Source organism: Phascolarctos cinereus, unplaced genomic scaffold (genome assembly GCF_003287225.1).
Source record: "Phascolarctos cinereus isolate Bilbo 61053 unplaced genomic scaffold, phaCin_HiC Scaffold_5;HRSCAF=322, whole genome shotgun sequence".
Classification (NCBI taxonomy): domain Eukaryota; kingdom Metazoa; phylum Chordata; class Mammalia; order Diprotodontia; family Phascolarctidae; genus Phascolarctos; species Phascolarctos cinereus.
In genome coordinates this window covers 300,832,694-300,851,082 of record NW_027555958.1, presented here as the reverse complement: position 1 = coordinate 300,851,082, position 18,389 = coordinate 300,832,694, and the positions used below count along the sequence as shown (strand labels likewise).

At 48.4% G+C, this 18,389-nt stretch overlaps 2 protein-coding genes across 2 annotated transcripts in view; one reads left to right on the top strand and one right to left on the bottom strand.

Annotated features, from left to right (window-relative positions):
• The first annotated feature begins 556 nt into the window (after positions 1-556).
• Positions 557-3,896, top strand: MIEN1 (migration and invasion enhancer 1). The gene is made up of 4 exons (XM_020997445.2): positions 557-758; positions 1,632-1,729; positions 3,054-3,130; positions 3,217-3,896. Exons 1-4 carry the CDS (start codon positions 670-672, stop codon positions 3,298-3,300), a joined length of 348 nt encoding a protein of 115 aa, XP_020853104.1. The 5' UTR covers positions 557-669; the 3' UTR covers positions 3,301-3,896.
• Positions 3,897-4,794: 898 nt separating this feature from the next.
• ERBB2 (erb-b2 receptor tyrosine kinase 2) overlaps positions 4,795-18,389 on the bottom strand; it is a 32,247-nt gene continuing 18,652 nt past the window's right edge. The window contains 14 exon segments of the mRNA XM_020997444.2: positions 4,795-5,820; positions 6,003-6,054; positions 6,056-6,250; positions 6,384-6,578; positions 6,896-6,993; positions 7,663-7,809; positions 9,952-10,027; positions 10,175-10,330; positions 10,714-10,899; positions 11,352-11,450; positions 12,626-12,748; positions 12,826-12,964; positions 13,294-13,341; positions 13,684-13,844. Of these exon segments, the coding sequence (XP_020853103.1) occupies positions 5,468-5,820; positions 6,003-6,054; positions 6,056-6,250; positions 6,384-6,578; positions 6,896-6,993; positions 7,663-7,809; positions 9,952-10,027; positions 10,175-10,330; positions 10,714-10,899; positions 11,352-11,450; positions 12,626-12,748; positions 12,826-12,964; positions 13,294-13,341; positions 13,684-13,844 (2,028 nt within the window). The 3' untranslated portion in view covers positions 4,795-5,467.

Sequence of the window (18,389 nt, the reverse complement as noted above, 5' to 3'; positions counted from 1 at the left end):
GTGTGACCCAAGGCAAGTCCCAACCTCTGCCTGCCTCAGTTTCCTTATCTGTAAAATGGGGCTACCAACCTCCCAGAGTTGTTACCATAAGTCTTAAATGAGATGTTTGTAGAGCACTTTAAATCTCGTATAAATGCTGTTGCTACTTTTCTTAGTATTAATTCCATTCACTGCCTTTGCTTTGGAAAAAACATAAAGCATGGGCAGAAATTCAACAGAGGAGGGTCATGGAGCATGATTTAGTTATAGAGAACAGCGTGAGCAAAGGCACGGCAAGAGGAAAGTCCAGGGCTTGTGGTGGGCGCCGACAGTGAAAGGAGGAGGGTTTCAGGACTTCAGGCTGGGAAAGGAAAGTTAAAGACCCAGACCTAGATCCAGGGACACTCCAAGTACCGGCTCCCCGCAGCAGAGGGCGCTGCATCCCCGCCAGCCATTCGGAGGACAAGCCGGGCCCTGCCCTTGTCTAGCCCCGCCCCCGATCTGACCCGCCTCCGGACGGGCCCCGCCCCCACGATGGCCCCGCCTCCGGACAGGCCGCGCGTGACGTGACCCGGCGCTACGTCACACCCGGAAGCGGCGGCGGGTCTGCGGGCTCAGGTTCAGCTGGTTGGCGTGCCTGCCTGGCTGGGCTCGGTCCGGTGCGGGAGTGCGGCAGAGCGTGGCGGAGCCATGAGCGGGGAGCCCGCGGCCGACGTCGGAGAGTCCCCTCCCGGGGCTCCCCTGCCCGGCAGTGGGGTCCGCATCGTGGTGGAGTACTGGTGAGGGGGGCGCGAGGGGGGACCCTCCTCCTCCTGCCTCTGCCCTCCTCTTCTACCCTCTCCCTCCCCCACTCCTCCTCCTTCTCCTCCCCCCTCCTCCCCCTCTTCTTTTCCCCTTCCCCTTCTTCCTCTCCCTTTTCCCCTTCATTTCCCTTTCCATTATCTACATCATCCCTCCCCTCTTCTCCCAACATCTTTCCCCTCATCCCTCCTCTCCATTCATCCCTCTTCTCTCCTCTTCCTCCAGCTTTTCCTCCCTCTACTCCTCCCCCTTTCCCTCTCCTATTCCTTCTCCCTCTCCTTCCCCCTACTCCCCCTCTTTTCCCCTTCCCCTTCCCTCTCTCTCTTCCCTTCATTTCCCTTTCCTTTATCTACCTCATCTCTCCTCTCTTCTTCCACCATCCTTTTCCTCATCCCTCCTCTTTATTCACTCCTCTTCTCCCCTTATGTCTTCCTCTTTCTCTCTTTTCTCTTTATCCCTCCCCTCTTCTCTCTTCATCCCCTCCCTCATTCCTCCCCTCCATTCATCCCTCTCCTCTCCCTTGATCCCTCTTCTCTTTCTCTCTTTTCATCATCTCTCCTATCCTCTTTATCCACTTTCCTCCCTTTATCCTACCACTCTCCTTCCCTCCCTCCCCTCCTTTTATTTCCCCTCTCATCACCTTTTCCTTCCCCCTTCTCTCCTTCTCCCCTCCTTTCCCTTTATCTCTTCTCCCCTCATCTCTTCTCTCTTCTCCTCTCCTCCCTTCCCTTCATCTCTTTTCTCTTCGTATCTCCTTTGTGTCCCTTATCTTCCCTTTATCTTCCTTTCCCTTCTTGTCTCTCCTTTCCTAAAAAACAAAAACAAAAACTCCCAAACTCTTGCTCCTGCAGTGAACCCTGTGGATTTGAGTCCACCTACCTGGAGCTGGCCAGCGCTGTGAAGGAAGAGTACCCTGGTATCCAGATTGAGTCACGCCTTGGGGGCACTGGTGAGGAGCATTGAGGGGAGGAGGCATGGAAGAGGTCCCTTGGGACTGTGGGGATGGGAGACAGTGGAGTAGAGGCAAGGACAGGACTTGGGGCTGCCCTCCCCCACTCAGGGAGATGATGTGCTAGGAGAGAGGGGGTCTCAATCCCAGCCAATCCATCCAGCTTTTACAAAGCCCTTGCCAGAGGTAAGGCACAAAGGAATCTAGGCCCCTGTTCTGAAGGACAAATCCAAAACAACAAAAAATCCAAAATCCTCAGTTTTGTCCTTTGAGTCCTATTTCCCATCAGAAATCCTGTGCCACTTAGCAGGTGGACATTGGGAGCTACTATGGTGCTTTCATAGGCATCACTTCCTTTGATTCCCCAACAGAGCTCCTGTGAGAGATAGATTTTGAACCCCATTGTACAGATGAGGAAAATAAAGATTCAGAGATTAAGTGATTATAGAGAACAATGCAGAATAATGAAAAGGTCATTAGCATCCACTGGAGACCTTAGTTCATATCTGGCCACCCCTACTTTGTGACCTTGGACAAATCATTTCACCTCTTTGAGGCTGTTTGGACCCTCTCTAGAAATGAAGAGATTGGACATTGAGCTTCAAAGTCCCTTCCAGCTTCTTCCAGTAAAAGCATCTTTCCCAGGCATACATCTGATTCAATTCAATAAACATTTATTAAGTGCTTACTATGTGCCAGGCACTGTGCTAAGTGCTGGGGATATAGTGGGACAAAAGACAGTCCCTTCCCTTAAGGACCTTACAATCCAATGGGAGAGACAACATGCAAGCAAATATATACAGTCAAGCTATATACAGGATAAATCAGAAGGCCCTGGAATTGGGGTTGGGGAATGCTTCCTGTAGAAGGTGGGATTTTAGTTGGGACTAAAAGGAAGCCAGGGAGGTCAGTAGTTGGAGCGGAGGAGGGAGAGCATTCCAGGCATGGGGGACTGCCAGAGAAGATACCTAGAGCCAAGAGATGGAGTGTCTTCGTCCTGGAACAAGCAGAAGGCTAGTGTATCTAATAAGTAGCAAGTGTGGGACTTGAACCCAGATCTAGTGACAAGTAGAAGGCATAGGGAGGAGACCTGGGCTCCCTAGTTGCTCCCTCTGTATAGACTACAAGACCCTTCTGCCCAAGTCTTTTCCTGGAGTTAGGCTGATTTTAGTAAGTAGGTGACTCAGAGGAAAGAAGCCAAGGGTGGGGTGCCAAGACACATTAGGAGCCCAAGGTGTCTGTGGAATGTGGTTGTGTGGTCCCGGGGTCTCTCCTCACTCCTGATCTCTGACCCCTCAGACTATACCCCCTTTCTTCCCACCAGGAGCTTTTGAGATTGAGATCAATGGGCAGTTGGTCTTTTCCAAGCTGGAGAACGGAGGATTTCCCTATGAAAAGGATGTGAGTAGCACAGGGATGGGGATAAGGGGACACTAGGAGTGACTCATTCCATACCCTCTCACAAATCTCCCCTTCTCTTCCCTCAGCTCATTGAGGCTATCCGAAGAGCCAGTAGTGGAGAACCTCTGCAAAAGATCACCAATAGCCGGCCCCCCTGTGTCATCCTGTGACCCTGCAAGGTTTCTACTTCCCTCTTGGGCCAGGGCTTCTTCCCTATACCCCTTTGTCCTGGGTGCCCCTCCCGTATTGGGGTCCTCTCCATTTTAGCAAAATCCTTCCTCGTTGGAGATTAGGATGAGAGAGCCCGTCCCACTGACCAAGCATCGGTTCATCCCCAACAACACTCTTGGTCTTATCACCTCTCTCCCCCCACCCCCTCTGCGCTGAGAGATCCCAGCCTCCCAGCCACTTCTTGGTGAAGCCAGAGGGCAAGAGCTTCAGAGATTCCAGGTACGAGCCTGGCTGCCACCTCCCTAGAGAGGGGACGGTTCAACCCAAGCTCAGAGTAGGGGGGAGAAATGCCCCCCCATCACTAGCACCCCGACTCCCAGTGTTTCATAGAAACTTCACGTCTACAAATGCATGTGTACACACACACACACACACACACACACAGAGTACCTCAAAGATGCCTGTACCCTCCATTGCCTGGCAGTGCCAATGAGATGCCACCAAACTTTTGATTTATTTCCCACACACAAACAACACATCCCCTTACTCTAGGGGAAACACCAATTGTTGGCAATAAAGTGACGCTGCTACTTTTTCCCTTCTGTGGTATACCCAGCTTGAGGTGTCTTCTCAGCTTAGGAAGATAATCATCTGGAAGGAACAGAAAGGAAAAGGAAGGAAAGAAGGGAGGGAAGGAGGAGGGGAAAATCAGTGCCCAGAAAGCTGAGCTTAACTATCTGTCCTTTCCTGTCTCAGTCCCTCCCCAACACACAAACATGCTCACTTGGTCCCACCCAAAAACACATAGACACCCCCCCCTTTCTACCAGGGGTTTGGAATCCTTATCCAGAAACAGAGACTTGGGCAGAGGTCAGTTGGTTTCCTTCCCATCATATCTGGTGGCCCTTCCCCCAAGTTCACAAAGTTCTCCTATGCTTGGAGACCTCCAGAGAAGGAACTTCCATTCTGGAGCTTCAGTAGTACTGTTTCTATTTGTTTATGTATTTATTGGTCCAAGCCTGTGATTTCATCAGCATAGGGAACTCCCATGTGGAAACTTCCTCCACCTTTGCTGTTTAGCAACTTGACTCTAATTTATAGTCTCAGAGAATTACCTGAAGCACTTGAGAGTTTACAGCCCAAGGTGACATAGCTCGTATGTGTCAGGAGTGCCACTCGAATGGCAGGTTTTCCTGACTCTAAGGCCCTCTGTTCATTAAGCCATTCTGCTGTCCCTCACATCTAAATTAAATCCAGCTTGCTTCACTTAAACATAACCTGGCATCCCCAGGATTCATCTTGGAGAAGAGGTTTTAGACCCCGTTGCTCACCACCACCACCCGTCATGGGGCCAGGATACACCCAGTTCTTGTCAGGGCCTTGCCTCCCAGCTCTAGCCCCCTAGGATAAGGCCAGAGTGATGCATGTAAGCTATGAGGACAAGGTGGGTGAAAGGTGCAGAGAGATCCCCAGACATAGGCCAGGAGCCCAGCTGTTTTCCAAAATATATTTGCAGAGAAGGTGGTGCATCTCTTCTATACACTCTTCTCATCATTAAAAAAAAAAGTTTAAAAAAACAAATTCAAAGGAAACAAATATACAAAGGTTCAGGGATCTGGTGGTCCTTCCCCGACCCCCATTGCCAACTCTGTCTCTGTTGTCTGTCTGGAGTAGAAACAAGTCAGGTGCTCAGTCTCTGAAGATGAGAAGGTATGTTATCTTTGAGGGTGTGTCCTCTTTCCATCTCCCTTTGGACATCTCTGGTGTCCCTTGCAGTGAGAACCCTAGCTGGGGAAGCCAGGAGAGGGAAGAGCAGGAGAATTAGCCTGGGGCACATGTCCAGGGGAGAAAGCTGACCACGTACACCTGAATTGCAGTGACGTTCCAAACCAAGATTCCAGTCTAGGCATCTGGAGCTCAGAAACCAATAAATATACCCCCAGCAAGAGGCTGGGGACCTTAGAGCTGCCAGGAAGGGAAGGGAAGGGAAGAGGCAACATGATGGTAGCAGCCCAGGTTCCTCAGTCTGTTATCAGGCAGTCCCCCTCTGGCCAGATGTGGAGTCTGAAGGGCATTCAAGAACAGTCTTTTTTTTTTCCCCCATTCCAACATGATTAAGTGCAGCGTAGAGTTTCAGGGGATCTCAGCATCTGGGCCTTCCAGAGATCACACAGTCATATCCAAACCCAAGTACTCAGGGTTCTCAGCTGTGGGGGTCCCTGCAAAGCCATTAGGGGCAGCCCCTCGATCAGGAGGATCCTGGTCCCAGTAGTAAAGGTTGTCAAAGGCTGGGCTGAAGGCAGTCGGGGAAAGATGAAGGGGACCCCGTCCGTGGGGGGCCAAGTACTCGGGGTTCTCCACAGCTGCACCAAAGGTAAATGTGTCTTTTACCACTCCATTCTTCCCTGGAGGAGGCAACTTGGGGCGTTCCAGGGTGGAGCTGGATGGGTGAGGGGGAGTCAGGGTCCCCTCCAGGGGTGAAGGGGGTGGTAGATGCACCTCTGGCTGGTTCACGTATTCTGAAATGTTGGAGAAAAAAAGATCCTGGGTGTCAGGGAAATTGAACCATACATTCCTACCAGAAAGAGAATCTTCCTTTTGAGGGGAGAACTTAGACCTTGATTTCCCTTCCTCCCTCCCTAGCTCAAACACTTAAAGAAGAAGGCTCAGAATTTTAGCTCCCAGGTCAGGGTGTTCATACCTGGCAGGGGGCCACAGGCAGGTGGGACGATGTAGCCATCCATCTCAGGGGGGCAGTGTTCCTGTGGGATCCTCAGTGTAGCGCTGCAGGGGGCTGAGGTCTCGAGGGGGGAGTCCCTGTAGCCCCTTAGGGCTCCCTCCAGGGTCCCCATCAAACACATCTGAACCAGTCCCTTCCCAAGGCTCTGCTGAAGATTGGGGAGCATCATCTTCTGAGCCTTCTAGTCCTCCTGGAGGCTCCCCACCACTCTGGGGGCAAGAATAGGAGATGATTATGAGGGTGTGAATGAAGGAGTCATTCTTGGCTGGAGGCACAAGATGGGAGTGTGGCCTGGGAACAGGCTGGGGTTCCCTTCCCAATAGATATTGCCCCTACCCTTACCCTTGTAGAAGAACTTCTGTGTCTTCGGTGGGCAGTACCCCCAGGACCTGGAGCCAGGGGAGGGTCAGGGCAGAAGAAGCCTTGCTGGGGCACCAGGTACTCTTCTGCATCCACCAAATCGCCCATGTCATCTTCTTCCAACAGTGAGCGGTAGAAAGTGCTGTCCAGGGGGCTGGCTGGGCCAGAATCCTCATTCTAATGGGAGAATGGGACAATCATACTAACCAGTGTGGTTGCCTGCGTCATTATGTGAAGTCTGGTGGGTGAGATTTCATTGGGAGACAGGTCAGAAAACCCAAGGCAAGGGAGATGACACCACAGAGTTTTATGGAGGAAATGCTGGCTGTAGGATGAAGGATTGGGGAGGAGAAATGGAAGGTTGGGACAAGTATTAAGGAAAATCCTGGGGGGGTGAGGGTGGGGCTCAGGAGTTCTGCTATTCCGTTTTGCGCCCTTTCCTGTATGGACAGAGGGGTGGGATACAGCTTGGGTGCGATTTGGTGTCCTTGTACCTGGATGACCACAAAGCGCTGAGGGTCTCGGGCCATTCGTGAGAATTCAGTAACTAGCTCCCGAAACCGAGGCCGACACTCAGAGTCAATCATCCAACCTGGCATAGAGAAACAAAAGGGGCCTCCTCAGTAACCAGAGGAGTCCATGGCTCATCAGGGAGAGAGCAAGCCCACCACAGCGTTTGAGCTGCCCTTTGGGCCAGGCCTTCCTCTGACTTGCATTCAGGCCCCTCTGTGTCTTGAGGTCAAACCCTAGCTCTGTTACTCACTGGCTGTCTGACTTGGGGGAAGTCTCTAGGCCTTACTTTGCTCATCCATAAATTGAGGGGCCTTTGATTGGATGATCCCCAAAGGTCCCTTCCAGCTCAAAATAATTTTTTTAGGATATAAAATCTCTCATTTGATCTGCGCAATAAGCCTGGGGGGATGCCATTATAGTCCACCTTTTTCTGATGAAGAAACTAAAGCAGAAATGAAACCACAGAAGCTGCTCTGGATATGTCCTTGGGCAGCTCCCTTTTTTTCAGTACATCTTAAAGAGCACCTTCCAAAAATCCTAATTCCAATCCTGGTTCTCATGATTACCAGCCATGTGACCCTGTTAGCTTTTCTGAGCCTCAGTTTCCTTATCTGTAAACTGAGGATAATAATACCTACACTCTTTAGCTCACAGGAATATCCGGAAGAAAAGGCTTCATTAAGTGCCAAGTTCTCTATGAATGTGAGTAACGCATTATTATGATTAGAATTATGGTCTAGTCTCCTACATTTGACCATGATCATGTAGACATCAATGGTGCAGACAGGGGGCTGTGGCAGTCGGTCCCCCTTCTCCAGCAAGTCAGGAATCTCTCGGGCAGGAATCCCCTCATATGGTTTGGCCCCGAAGGTCATCAATTCCCACACTGTCACCCCTAGGAAGAGAAATAGCGAAGTCATTAGAATAGTGGGAATAGGGGCAGTGCTTGAGGCTCAAGCCTGGTTGGGGGTGGGTGGATTATTACAGCGAGAGAAGAGAAGGATGGGGGTGGGATGTGTGTGTAGGATGGAATCTTCCCTCTTTATCTCTTCCTATCGGGAGAGAAAAGGATCAGCCATGGCCTGGTATTTGGTGGTCTGGTATCCTGGGGCTAATGCCAAGGATGCAAAAGGACATTCTCTCCCATCCTTATTTTAGCATCACAGACCTGAGAGGAATTGAGTGGGATGGGAATAAAAGAAAAATTTACTTTAACCATTCCTGCTTGCTATTTCCACCAGTTTTGAGGACCGGGTTTCACCCTCCTTGAGTACAGGGGTAATGGTCTCCCTCGTCCAGCTTTGCTATGTCCTTATACAAGTCCCCACCCCACTCAACATCGTAACACAGCAGTCAACTGGCCTCGATGCCAGGAAGACCTAGGATTCAAGTTTTACCTCTGATGTATTCTAGATGTATGACCCTGGAGAAGTCATTTAACCTCTCAATGCTCTGGGCAACTTTCTAAGACTAAAAATAAAGCTTCAGTGAAGGTGTCAACCTGCTTTGATAGACATAGTGTCCTATTTGGGGAGTTCCTTGTACTAATAAAATCACAGATATAATGCCTATCCTACACTCTCCGAATCTCTCTCCATGCCCTTTTCCTTCCCATGTTACTATAATTTTGTAACATCAAATTACAATAAATCGCAAATTATACATTTGTTAAACTGTTTGCTAACTTCACTTCCTCACCTCCCAGATAGGTGGTGCAATAGATAGAGTATTGGGCCTGGAGTCGGGAAGTCCTGAGTTCAAATGTGCTCTCAGACACTTACAGCCATGTGGTCCTGGCAAGTCACTTAACTTCTATCTGCCCCGGTTTCCTCAACTCTAAAATGGGTATAATAATAGCACCCACCTCCAAGGGCTGTTATGAGTCTCTAATGAGATATCTGTGAAGCACTTAGCATACTAGCACATCATAGGTGCTTAATTAATCCTTGTTTCCTTCGTTCCATTCACTTTTCAGCCCCCAGCAATCTGGCTTCCAGCTCTGCCATTCTACAGAAGCTGCTTTCTTCAAGCCTTCTAGCTCCAAACCGCCAAGTTCAATGGCCCATCCTCAGCCCTCTTCCTCCTTGATCTCCATAGCTTTTGTCCTTGTTGACCACTCTCCTGTGGGATACTCTCTCCTCCCTCAGCTTTGGTGCTGCTGCTCTCTCTTGATTCTCCTCTCCTCTCTCTGGCTGCTCTTAGTCTCCTTTATTGGTTCATCATCCATGCCTTGCCACCCAGATGTGACTGTCGCCTGGTGCCCGGTCTTGGGCCCTCTCATCATCTGTCTCTCTGCAGTTACATCCTTGGTGATCTCATCAGCTTTTGTGGGTTCAATTATCTTCTTTATATAGATGATTCCCAAATCTATATATCCAGGCCTAACCTCTCTCCTGAATTCAAGCCTCATGTCGCTAACTGCACACTTCCAAATGGCTGCCCTGTCAACACGTTAAACTCATTTTGTTCAAAACCGATCTCATCTTTCCTCATCCCCACCCTGAAACCTTCCCCTCCTATAAATTTTTCTGATTCTGTTGAGGACTCCACTTTTCTTCCAGTCAACCAGGTTCACAACCTCCCCTCTTCCCTCTACTTCATCCAACAGACTCAATCCTGCCTCTACAGCATCCTTTGCATCTGTGGTGTAGTGGATTGAATGTTAGACCTGGACTTAGGAAGATCTGAATTCAAATCCAGAATCAGACATTTCCTAGCTGTGTAACCCTTGGCAAATCATTTAATGTTTCTGGGCCTCTTATGTAAAATGAGGGAGGTTGGATGTCAATGGTCCCTACCTCTGTCCCTTTCTCCCCACTCACCATTACTACCTTAGTTCAGATCCTTATCACTCCTTGACTACACTATTGTAGAAATTTCCTGGTTGATTTTGCTTCTGTTCTCTTCCCCTTTGCAATACCATTTCCCCAAAGTACAAGTCAATACCTTGCTCAAAAATAGGATTTGCCAAAGTCACACAAGACCCCCCTTAGGACAAAATGTAGTCCTCCCTTAATAGGGGTATTCTGCCTCTTACCATAGCTCCACACATCACTCTGATGGGTGAATCTTCGGCAGAGAATGGACTCCAGTGCCATCCACTTGATGGGGACCTGCATGGGGAAGATAGTTCAGTCACATAGGCCATCCCTGAAGCTGGAGTGGGGATCCTATTGCATGGCTTTTTACAGGCAGGCAGATAGTGTTGCCCACTCAGTGCTACCGCCCCCTCCAACCCCAACTCTCTCCAGCCCCTTCACCTTGCCCCCATCGGCGTGGTACTCTGTCTCGTCAATGTCCAAGAGCCTCGCGAGTCCAAAGTCGGTGATCTTGACGTGGTTGGGACTTTTGACCAGCACATTTCTGGCGGCCAGGTCTCTATGTACTAGCCGAACCTCCTCCAGGTAGTTCATCCCCTGAGATTAGAGACAGAGGACTGGATCTGATGATTTCTGTAGGGCTTCTTGTACCCGTCCTACTTTCTCTAGATAATTTTCCTCCCTGCCCGGTTCTGGAGGCACAGAACTGACCCTGGTGAATGCTCCCTCACTTCTAACAGCTCTGCCAATTCAGTCACAGTTTATAAATCCATAGCCTTCTCCCTGAAGCTTATAGGCTCAGTCCCCTGGGGGTGGGGGTGGGGGAACAGGAGAGGAATGGAGAGCACATGCTAGAGCTCATTCATGAAGGTCTTGGGGGTGGGGAAGGCATGGAGGGCACATGTTGGGGCTCATCTGTGGAGGTTTTGGGGAAGCTGTGGGAGGATGGCTATCCTAGAGAGGCATCCCTGTGACTTTACCTTGGCAATCTGCACACACCAGTTGAGGAGGTCCTGGGAGCAAAGCCGCCCTCGGTTTTCACGCACATGGTCCAAGAGGCAGCCGTAGGGCATAAGCTGGGTCACCAGCTGCACCGTGGATGTCAAGCAGATGCCCAGAAGGCGAGACACATATGGAGAGCCAACACCAGCCATCACGTATGCTTCCTGGAGGCCCAAGAGATACTTAGAAGGGGGTAGGGATCCCCTGCACCTCCTTCCACCACCCCTACTATTATATTGACCTGGTGTGAGTGTATGTCTGTGAGGCAGATCAGAATTGGAGGAGGCCACTCTAACCTCACCCTCCAGAGAAGGAGGAAGAGGCTAAAGAAGAGCTACAGTGCCTGGAATCAAAGGACTCAGAGCTAGAAGCTATCTTAGACATCATGTAAGCCACCTTCCTCCCCATTTTACAGAGGAGGAAACTGAGGCACAGAGAGAATAAGTCACTTGCCAAAGTCACATTAGCCCTGTTTAGCAATGACGGGATTCCAACTAGGTCTTCTGAATCACAATTAAATCTTCTTTCCTGAGGCCTGACTCTTCCCCAGAGGGCCCCTGTTGTATCCCACATCTTTGGGGGTGGGGGCAGGGGGGTGAAGGGACAAGAACCTTACATCCAAGATCTCCTTGTTGGCTTTGGGGGATGTGTTTTCCCTCAACACCTTGATAGCCACTGGGATCTTCACACTTTCACCATCAGGGATCCAAATACCCTGGGCAAGGGGTAGAAGAGAGGGAATATGTGAGTTGGAAAGGGAAGGCCAACCCCAACCCTGTTTGTTACCCCTCGAAAAACCCCTCTGGCCCCTTCTCAGCTTTCTAGTTTTACCCTTAGGGCTCTGGTTCATAGCAACTTACCCTACCCCTTTATTAACAGGCCAAACAATTAAACAAGCATTTTTGAAGCTCCTGTTATATATATGTTTAAAACTGTAGCAGCACAAGCCCCTTTTTTCAAGGGGGTTGCATTCTATCAGGGAAATATAGTCATATGTAAGAGATATAGTATACATGCAAAGTAAAATACAAGTTATGGAGGGGGCAGTTAGGCACTAGAAGCTCAGATGGTCAGGAAAGGCCTCATGTATAAGGTGGTGCTTAAGGGGAACTTTAAAGGAGATGGAGGCTAAGGATTCTAAGAATCAGAGCTGAGGAGGGAATGCAATGCAGGCATGGGGTACAGCCCATGCATAGGTATTGGAAATGGCATATTATATGTGTGGGATAGCAAACAAGACAGTTTGGCTGTACTGCAGAGTTCATTGAGGGGGGTAAGTTTTTATATAATAAATCTGGAAAGGTAAACTGGAAAGAGATTGTGAAAGGATTTAAATGCCAAATTATATTTTATCTTAGAAATAATGAGGGGGCCACTGCAGTTTTTTGAAGCAGGGGCATACATTGGTCATACCTCTTCTTTAAGAAAAATCAGAAGAAAAAAAAGAAAGAAAAATCAGTTTCATAGGTATGTGAGGACGGGCTGGAAAAAGGAAGACATGAAGAAGGGAGCCTAATGCAATAGTCCAGGGGAGCTGTGATGAAGGTGGTGATTGTATGGGTTGAGAGAAGAGACAGATGGGAGCTTGTTAGGGAGATAGGATCAAGAAGACATGGCAACAGCCTCATTGCCTTTTAGCCCCACCCTTCTTCCTTTGCTTCGTTCCCTTTCCCAAGATCTTGGGTACGGCCTTTTGATTTAGTCCAAGTTTTACAGAACAAATCCTTTATTAAAAGGATTTGTTCTGTAAGGTTTGGATTCAGTCTTGAGGACCTAGAGGACCACATATGGCCTCCAGGCCACAGGTTCCCCACCCCTGCCAAACCTCACCCTAAGCTTTGGCCTCCACCCCTGGTAGGCCCTGCCCCCAGGGTTAGCCCCACTCCTGACCTTGTAGACTGTGCCGAAAGCCCCAGAACCGAGAACCTTCACTTTTCTCAGCTCGGTCTCTTTTAGGATACGCATCTGAGCTTGGTTGGGCAATGCTCCACTAGGTGTCAGGGGCTCCACCAGCTAGGGATGGAAGGGAGGTTGTCACAGCCGCCACAGTGATGGCTCCATCCACCCCCCTCGGCTCTATCCCCTCTCACCTCGGTCTCCTGTAGCAGCCTTCTCATGGTGTGTTTCCGTTCCTTCTGTTTTCGACGCTTAATCAAGATGCCGATGATCAGGCCTATGATGAGGGCTAGGAGCACTCCAACCACCCCAGCAATGATGGAGGTCACAGGGCTGGAGGGAGACATGGGAGAAGGAGAGACAGGTGAGATCATACCTACCAGGTCCCATAATAGCAGCGGCTTCTCATTGTGTGAAGGAGGGTGGGGATGGAGGGGAGGTTACCAGGCCGGGCCATTTGGATGATGGGGCGACAGCCACAAGCTGAAGGTTGGAGGTGGCTGCTTGGGCTTGGGTAGGTAGGAACAATGAAAGTGAAAGGTCCTCTGGGGTGGGAGCAGGAGGGTTGGCTGGGCACAGGCCACTGTATATGGTTAGCATATGGGGAAGCCATCCCAGGGCCCAGTGCGCCTTCGGAGGGGTCTGCTAGAGACCAAACACACCTGAGTTTCTGCTCAGCAGGACAGCCTTTGTCATCCAGTACAGTACAGCTGCAGGAAAAGATATGTTATCCTGGAGATCCCCAAAACTGGAGGGAGGCTCCCCACCCCAAGCACCACCATGTCTTTCCCCCTTCTGTGACCTACAGTAGAGGGGATGGAAATTAGGATAAGAAGAGCACCAAACCCCCATTTTCCCACCCGTCTTTAAAAAGAAGTTTCCAAGGAGTCAGGGCAGACAGCACTGTCCTTTCACAATAGGTTTCAGAGAATACTCCCCCCCCCATTCCCACCCTTATTCTCTGACTCCTCTATGCAAAAATAAAAGTCTAAGGTAGAGGGAAACACAGGTTGCTCCATCCCCAACACTGCAGTAAGTGCCCCTGAACTCACGAGTGGGTGCAGTTGGTGGGGCAGGTCTGGCAAATGCCCTCATCATCTGGGTACTTCCAGATAGGTATGAAAGAGAGGTCGGACTTCACACCACTGGGGCATCGGGCCACACAGGCAGGTGGGTCCTTGAAGTGTGCACAGGCTGCACATTTGTCAGCTTCCTAAGAGTACAGTGGAGAAAGGGTTGGGGGAGAAGAGGCTGATGTCCAGGCTGGGGGTTGGCCTCGGGAGTCGGGGGAGGGTGTAGGGACACACAAGAGAGAAAGCCAGGCACTTTTCCTTTTAGAAAACTGAAGCCTCACCTTGGGACTTTCAGACCCATCCTTCGACCTAGCAATTCCCCAGACTCGGCACAAGCATCAGACTGTCCTGTTAATCATGTTAATCATTAAGAACCAGTGAATTTTATCAGCATAGATCCTCTTTCTACTGATGGGAAGGTTGAGAAAAAACCAAGGCCATCTGCCAGACCAACCAAGAGCCCCTCACCACAAAACTAGCTCACTTCATTCTCTGACCTCCTCATCTAGTCTCTGGGAAAGCGATCGCCTTCTTGTCAAGGCCAACCAACCCTTCTCTGCCCTTGATTCTGTCACCTCCCATGTCCTCCCAGAGCAGACCCCTTTGATCATTCCTCTTCAGACTCTCCTTATCTACAGGCTCCTGCCCTGTTGCCTACAAACAGGCCCAGGTCTTAAAAACACTTTCCATGGCCCCTTTCACCCCCCCCCAAGCTATTGTCCATTTAAAGCTGTTTATTCTAACAAAAGTACTTCTCACCTCCCACTAACTTCTCAACCTTTTGCTTTTTGGCTTCTGACCCCATCACTCCGCAGAGGCTGCTCTCTCCAAGGTCTCCTGTAATCTCCTAACTGCTCATTTCCCAGTTTTGTTTTCCCTTCTTGACCTCGTGGTAGCTTTTGACATTCGTTGACTCTCCCCTCCTCCAGAATACTCTATCCATCTGTGCCTTTGAAATCACTGGCTTTCTGTCAGATCCTTCTCAAGTCTCTTTTGTGGGGTCACCAAACCCCACACTCCTCCTCAGGATCGGTACACATACAAGGCTCCATCCAGAGCATTCCCCTCTAGGTGCATGGCTGTCCCTTTCCCTCTGTGCGTGTGTGTGTCTGTCTGTCTCTCTGCTTTTTCTGTCTCTCTGTCTCTTATCTCTGTCTTTCCCTGTCTCTCCATTCTCCTAGTGGTCTGTCTCATCAAGCTCTCATGGTTTCTTTCTTCCTGAATTTGCCCTATATTACCATTACCAGACCTCTCCAGTTGGATGCCCTGTAAGCATCTCATAATCATTATGTACTAAATGGACCTCAATACCTTCCCTCACAAACCCTCTGTTCTTCCAAGGTGTCTGCCTTTGGGTCTCCACCCTCCCTCCAGCCACTGTGGTTCACAGCCTCAGAGTCAGCCAGCTGATTCTGTCCCCACAATATCTGCACAGTCCGTTCCCCTTTGTCTGCTCACGTGGACACTGCTAAGCGTAGGCCTCATGACCTCTTGCCTTGATTATTGCAATAGTCCGCTAATTGATCTCCCTGCTTCCAGTCTCTTTCTTCTCTCGAGTCTGTCCTTCACTTTTATTCATTCTTTTCTTTGTGTTGGACTCTTTGTGACCTCGTTTGTCAGAGATCCTGGAGTGGTTTGCTATTTCCTTTTCCAGCTTATTTTACAGATGAGGAAACTGAGGCCAACAGGGTTGAGCAACTTGCCCAGGGTCATACAGCTAGTAAGTGTCTGAGCTAACAAGAATCTTGCTGACTCCAGGTTCGCTACTCTATCTACTATGCCACTTAGCTGCCCTCAGCCCTCCCTCACTTAAATCCAATTTGCTTATAAGTCATGGCATCACCTCCCTGATGTCGTGGTCCTCTTTGAAAACAAAGGACAAATAGGGGCCGCTAGGTGGTGCAGTGGATAGAGCAGCAGCCCTGAAGTCAGGAGGGCCTGAGTTCAAATCCAGCCTCAGACCAAACACTTGACACTTACTAGCTGTGTGACCCTGGGCAAGTCACTTAACCCCAATTGCCTAACAAAAAAAGAAAAGAAAGAAAGAAAACGAAGGACAAACAACAACAACAACAGCTGCCCCTAGTCTGTCCTTCACACAGCTGCCAAAATAATCTTCTTTTAAGTACAGGTCTGACTACATTTTCTGCCTTACTCAGAAAAAATCTTCAATAGTTTCCTATTGCTTCCAGGAGAGTTTAGGAAAACCGCTCCTCTTTGATATGGCTGTCACCTGCCTCTCTAGAATGACCTTCGGTAGACTGTGAGCTCCATGCGGACAGGAACTGTCTCTTAACTAGCTTTTTTTTTTTTGGTTAGGCAGTGGGGTTAAGTGACTTACCCAGGGTCACACAGCTAGTAAGTGTTATGTGTCTGAGGCCATATTTGAACTCAGGTCCTCCTGAATCCAGGGCCGGTGCTCTTTCCACTTCACCACCTAGCTGCCCTGCTTTTAACTATCTTTGTAAGCCCAGCACTTAGCTCAGTGCCTAGCACGTAACCAGCAGGGATTAAATGCTTATTTACTGACTCACTGACCTCATATTACTACCCTTCACACACACGTGTTCTAGCAAAGAGAACTGGCTGTTTTCTGATCTTGAGATTCCATCACCCATTTCCAAGCCTTTCAAAGCTGTCCTCTACCGCTCTGAAATGCATTTATGTCCTCCTTATCTCTGCTTCTCAGGATCTTTTTTCCCTCAAGGATAAATTTAAGGATGTGATGAAGATGTCCCTAATCCCCAACCACTAGTGGTCACTCTCTCCCCAAATTACCCTGTACTTATGGATTTGCATATGTGTTCTTTCCTTCCTGTAGAAGGTAAGCTCCCTCAAGGGCAGGAACAATTTTTTTTTTTCCTTCTGGTATTTAAAGAATGTAGTACTATGCCTAGCCCATAGTAGGTGCTGTTGAACTGAGAACAACTGAATCAGATGCTATCTTAATAGAAAGTCTTTGAAAGCCAGGGCTGAAAAATGTATATTATCCCTTCCACATAGAGACTTTCCCCATTGCAGTTTCGATATATCACAGTTTAGCATAAAAAATTAAATGGGGAGAAGGGGGCAGCTAGGTGGTGCAGTGCATAGAGCACCAGCCCTGAAGTCAGGAGGACCTGAGTTCAAATCTAGCCTCAGACCAAACACTTGACACTTACTAGCTGTGTGACCCTGGACAGGTCACTGAACCCCAATTACCTTAAAAAAAAAAAGAAAGAAATTAAATGGGAATTTTTTGGGAGTTTTGCAAAAGCCACAGACAACATGTGAAAGGCGACCAGAGGACACAGAAAAAGTTTAAAAACTCAGAAATGCATAGAATATATGTATTGTATAATATCAACATATTTTATCTTTTAATACCATAATAATTCAGACTTCTTCTCTGGTACAAAGGAAAGGCCAAACATTTTTACATAGATTTTCCAGATTAAGGGGGCACCGAGGTCCTAACCGCCTTCTCCCCCCAAGATGTGGAAGGGATAACAATTCATCTCTTAATAACTTGGAGCCTCTCTAAACTTAGCTTAGCTTGGTCCTCAGATAACAAGACACGCAACCCAGACTTAGGTTAAAGCCTTTCCAGAGCTTTACTGGTGTGGCCGCTGAGAACCTAGGACCAGCTCCATGCCACTATGGCACCACTGGAGAACTTTGGTGGATATAATAATTCTACTGCTCATAGTTCAGATTCATGGATGTGCTTTACAGATGACAAAGAGCTTTCCTCCCAACAATCCTACAAGTGGCAACTGGCAGTCCAATGCAGGCAGCACAAATATTACTTGGCAGAGCCAAGAAAACCACACACACACACAATGAAGACAACGATAGAGATGCAAAGAACAGCCACCACAAAACCATGGAAAACAAAGGCTGCAAAACTGGGCCCTGCAGAAGACACATCAGAGGGACCCTCCCTTTTTCAGGGGTGAGGGTGGGGTGGGAGAGGTGCACAGGTGTAGAATGTGGCATATATTGCTAGGTGGCTTTTTTAAAATTTTAATTAATTTATTTTGAATTATCAACAATCACTTCCACAAGCTTTTGAGTTTTTAATTTTTCTCCCCCTACCTCCCCAAAATGGCACGCAATCTGATATAGGCTATACATATACATTCCTATTAAACATATTTTCACATTAGTGATGGTGTAAGTAAGAATTAGAACTAATAGGAGGAATAGGTGGTTTTTTTAATGTACTGAGCAGTTTTATTGAATTTTTTTGCTTTTTTTAAAAAATCCTTTGTTATAAGGCAGGGCTCTCAGGGAGATGGAAGAATGGGGGGAAGAATTTGGATAATGTAAAAACAAAAGTTATCAATAAAATTTAAAAAAAAGAAAATCAATCTTGCAAAATTACAAAGAACAAGTTTGGCCCCAAGGAAAAGATGTGAGAAGACAACTTTCCTCCCTCACTCCTTTGCAAAGGTTGGGGAGGTGGGAGGGTGAAGAAGGCAATCTATGAACGTGGAACATTGCTTATGTTGTCAGATTTTTAAAATATATATATAATTTATTTATTATTTATTATGTTATATATATTTGTATTACATATTTAAATATACATAATATATATATTAATCAAAGACAAAGATCCAAGACATTTCCAAAGGACCCACTATGATTTTTTTTCTTTTAAAATCTTTGTTATGAAGTACGGGACAAAAGAGAATGCTAGG

Excerpts from the sequence above, each read along its gene's own strand:
- MIEN1 (XM_020997445.2), top strand. The coding sequence starts at position 670 with ATGAGCGGGGAGCCCGCGGCCGACGTCGGAGAGTCCCCTCCCGGGGCT. Across the intron at positions 1,730-3,053 it reads GTCACGCCTTGGGGGCACTG|GAGCTTTTGAGATTGAGATC; the intron begins GTGAGGAGCATT and ends TCTTCCCACCAG. Across the intron at positions 3,131-3,216 it reads GATTTCCCTATGAAAAGGAT|CTCATTGAGGCTATCCGAAG; the intron begins GTGAGTAGCACA and ends CTCTTCCCTCAG.